Source organism: Colobus angolensis, unplaced genomic scaffold (genome assembly GCF_000951035.1).
Source record: "Colobus angolensis palliatus isolate OR3802 unplaced genomic scaffold, Cang.pa_1.0 Scaffold237, whole genome shotgun sequence".
In the NCBI taxonomy this organism is placed as follows: domain Eukaryota; kingdom Metazoa; phylum Chordata; class Mammalia; order Primates; family Cercopithecidae; genus Colobus; species Colobus angolensis.
In genome coordinates this window covers 514385-517200 of record NW_012115566.1, presented here as the reverse complement: position 1 = coordinate 517200, position 2816 = coordinate 514385, and the positions used below count along the sequence as shown (strand labels likewise).

General features: G+C 42.3%; 1 protein-coding gene across 1 annotated transcript in view; it reads left to right on the top strand.

Annotated features, from left to right (window-relative positions):
• The first annotated feature begins 2082 nt into the window (after nucleotides 1-2082).
• The window catches only part of LOC105513913 (putative olfactory receptor 2I1), a 1387-nt gene continuing 653 nt past the window's right edge, over nucleotides 2083-2816 (top strand). Inside the window, exons 1-2 of the mRNA XM_011944953.1 lie at nucleotides 2083-2102; nucleotides 2477-2810. Coding sequence (XP_011800343.1) covers nucleotides 2083-2102; nucleotides 2477-2810 — 354 coding nt within the window. The remainder of the gene's footprint in view (nucleotides 2103-2476; nucleotides 2811-2816) is intronic.

The following is a 2816-nucleotide window of genomic DNA, read 5'->3' as shown; positions in this document are numbered from 1 at the left end:
GAGACCAACCTATCATCTGGAAACTCAAGGTGTAAACATTAGTGCCAAAGATTAGTCATGAAGGTAAGTTGGGTATTACAGTGCCTTACAGCAAAGTGGTCTTGTGCCGAGAGGCACATTCTGAAATACCAAGTGAAGTTTGACGACACATTATATTATATATTTCACAACAGATTTGTCTTCTAGATGTATGAGGGAGATGATGGGTTTATGTTTACAGGTGCACACATGCCTATGTTTTGGGAAATATGTGCATACATGTAACAAGAATGTTATCTGTGCAGTTTTATTATTGTGTGCCTGTTTTCATGGTGTGGCATATTTGAAGAGGAATGGTTTAGAGCTTGCCTGGCTAAACTGTTGAGTGTCCGTGTAATCACCGCATTAAAGAATTTGACCTTTTGTAACTCAACATCTCTAGCCACCATAGGTCTGTAAGCCTGAATGTCACCTCCCCTACTTTATTCATCTCTGATATGACCCCAAATTATAAAATTATCTCTAAATGTAGGTCAGATTTTGCATGTCCTTTTATACTCCACAGTCTCTAGCACAGTGGAGCCTGGTTGATCAAACAGGGAAGGATCTTGAAGTTAGTCAAATATAAGCGGAAAACCTATTAAGCATTTACAAATGATGTGGCCTTGGGCAAGTAATTTAACTTCAATTACTCTCCTAACACACTCTATAAAATAAGGCTATTGCCTAATTTTCAAGTGAGTAAAGATTAGAGTTAATAAATGAAAAGAGATGTAAATGTTCATAGCAGTTATATCATTGCCTAGCATAAGAACCCCTTAAAAACCTGTTTCTTAATTTGGGAAAAAGATATGACAATAGTTAGCATTTATTAAAGGATGACAATAGTTAACAACTGCTATGTGCCAGGCATTGTTCTAACAGCTTTTCATATTTAGCCCACTTAACATATTTCTATTTTCATATGAGGAAACCGAGGCAGAGAGAGGCTAAGTAACATGCCCAAGGTTGTTCAGCTAGAAAATGGCAGAGCCAGGACTCAAACCCAGGCAGTCTGGCTGCTAAACCCTGGTTCTTAATCACAACATTAATGCTTGTTCTGCCCAGTGAGGATAAATGAGTGAAACATACACTCAAACAGGATGCTTTGGTAGGGAACGGTGTTTTTCCCCCTGAAAATTGAAAAATTAGGTTACTGTGCTTTTGTAATTAAGAGAAGTGAATATGATGTGTAAAATAAGTTATCTACACAATAATTTATGTCAGGAGTCACGCAGCAGAAAGATTTCTATCCATCACATAAACTTTCATCCATCACATAAACCATATGTTTCTGTACCATTAAGACGCTTGGTTCAACAAGACCCTTTGGAGAATGAGGTTCCTTTTGTTCCCTGGGGTTCCCTTTTTATTTTTTATTGTTTTGATCAATATTTGATAGTAAAGTGAAGGAGTTTGGACAGGAAACTTACATGTCATCTAGTTCAAACTCCTCGATTTACACATGAGAAAACTGAGACAGAGGGAAATGAAGATATCCCCATATCACATAACTGGCTAAAGGGAGTATGCTAGGTAAAACCAAGGTGTCCTGACTTCTGGTCTACCAGAAAGTGTTCTTTTTTTCTACCCAACGGATTCCTGATTTAAAGGCTAGTATGCATGTGCTGATCTCCCCTCAGTGGGAGGGGCATGGAGGTTGGGAGTAGTCTCTGTTCACAACAAATTAAAAATCAGTAATCAGCAGTATAACGGGTTGTGTTAGAAAGTAAACTAAGGCCCAATAAAATATTTAAGAGTTTATTTGAGCAGTGATCCCTGAATTGGGCAGCTCCAAGCCAGAAATGACTAGGGAGCTCCACAGATCTCTCTGTGGAGAAGCTTTCTAGGACATGAGGAGGAGGCTTTTTAGGACAAACAGGTAAAAGCAAAGATAATATTTCATTGATTACAGTTATACAGTTGCCTTATTTGGTCTATCCCATGAGGAAGTCCTAGTTATATAATTATGTTTTTGTTGGCTGCTTCTGATTGGTTGAGCTTAAGTTCTATGTTTCTTTAATATAGGCATTTACAAGAAATAGCACAAATAAAGTTTCAGACATGCTTGCGAATCAAACAAGGTTAATGTTACTTAGGAGGCCCAACTGGCTCTGCCAGCTCAAGAATACTTCTGGCCTGGTCTCCATTTTTACATGAACAGTTGCATAAACAAACATAGAGTACCTGAAACAACGGAGGTGATCATTCTGCCTACCGAATGTTGGCCAGGCCAAGCTTGGAGTGTTGCTCTTATTCTTAGGGGGATTATTATTAAGTAATCTCATCTGTAAACGGGATTACAATCCACAAACTAACCTTGTATACGCTTCCATTCCTTCGCCCAACCCAGTCCCACACTCCAAGGTTTTTCCTTTGCTTATAAGGGGGTAGTCACCCTTTTTTATTTCGACCTTCCAAACATTCTGGGAGTTTTCCTCCTTTAGGCCAACTACAGCACAGAGGAGCGCTTCCTCCTGCTGGGTTTCTCCGACTGGCCCTCCCTGCAGCCGGTCCTCTTCGCCCTTGTCCTCCTCTGCTACCTCCTGACCTTGACCGGCAACTCGGTGCTGGTGCTGCTGGCGGTGCGCGACCCGCGCCTGCACACGCCCATGTACTACTTCCTCTGCCACCTGGCCTTGGTGGATGCGGGCTTCACCACGAGCGTGGTGCCGCCCCTACTGGCCAACCTGCGCAGACCAGCCCTCTGGCTGCCGCGCAGCCACTGCACGGCCCAGCTGTGCGCATCGCTGGCTCTGGGTTCGGCCGAGTGCGTCCTCCTGGCGGTGATGGCGCTG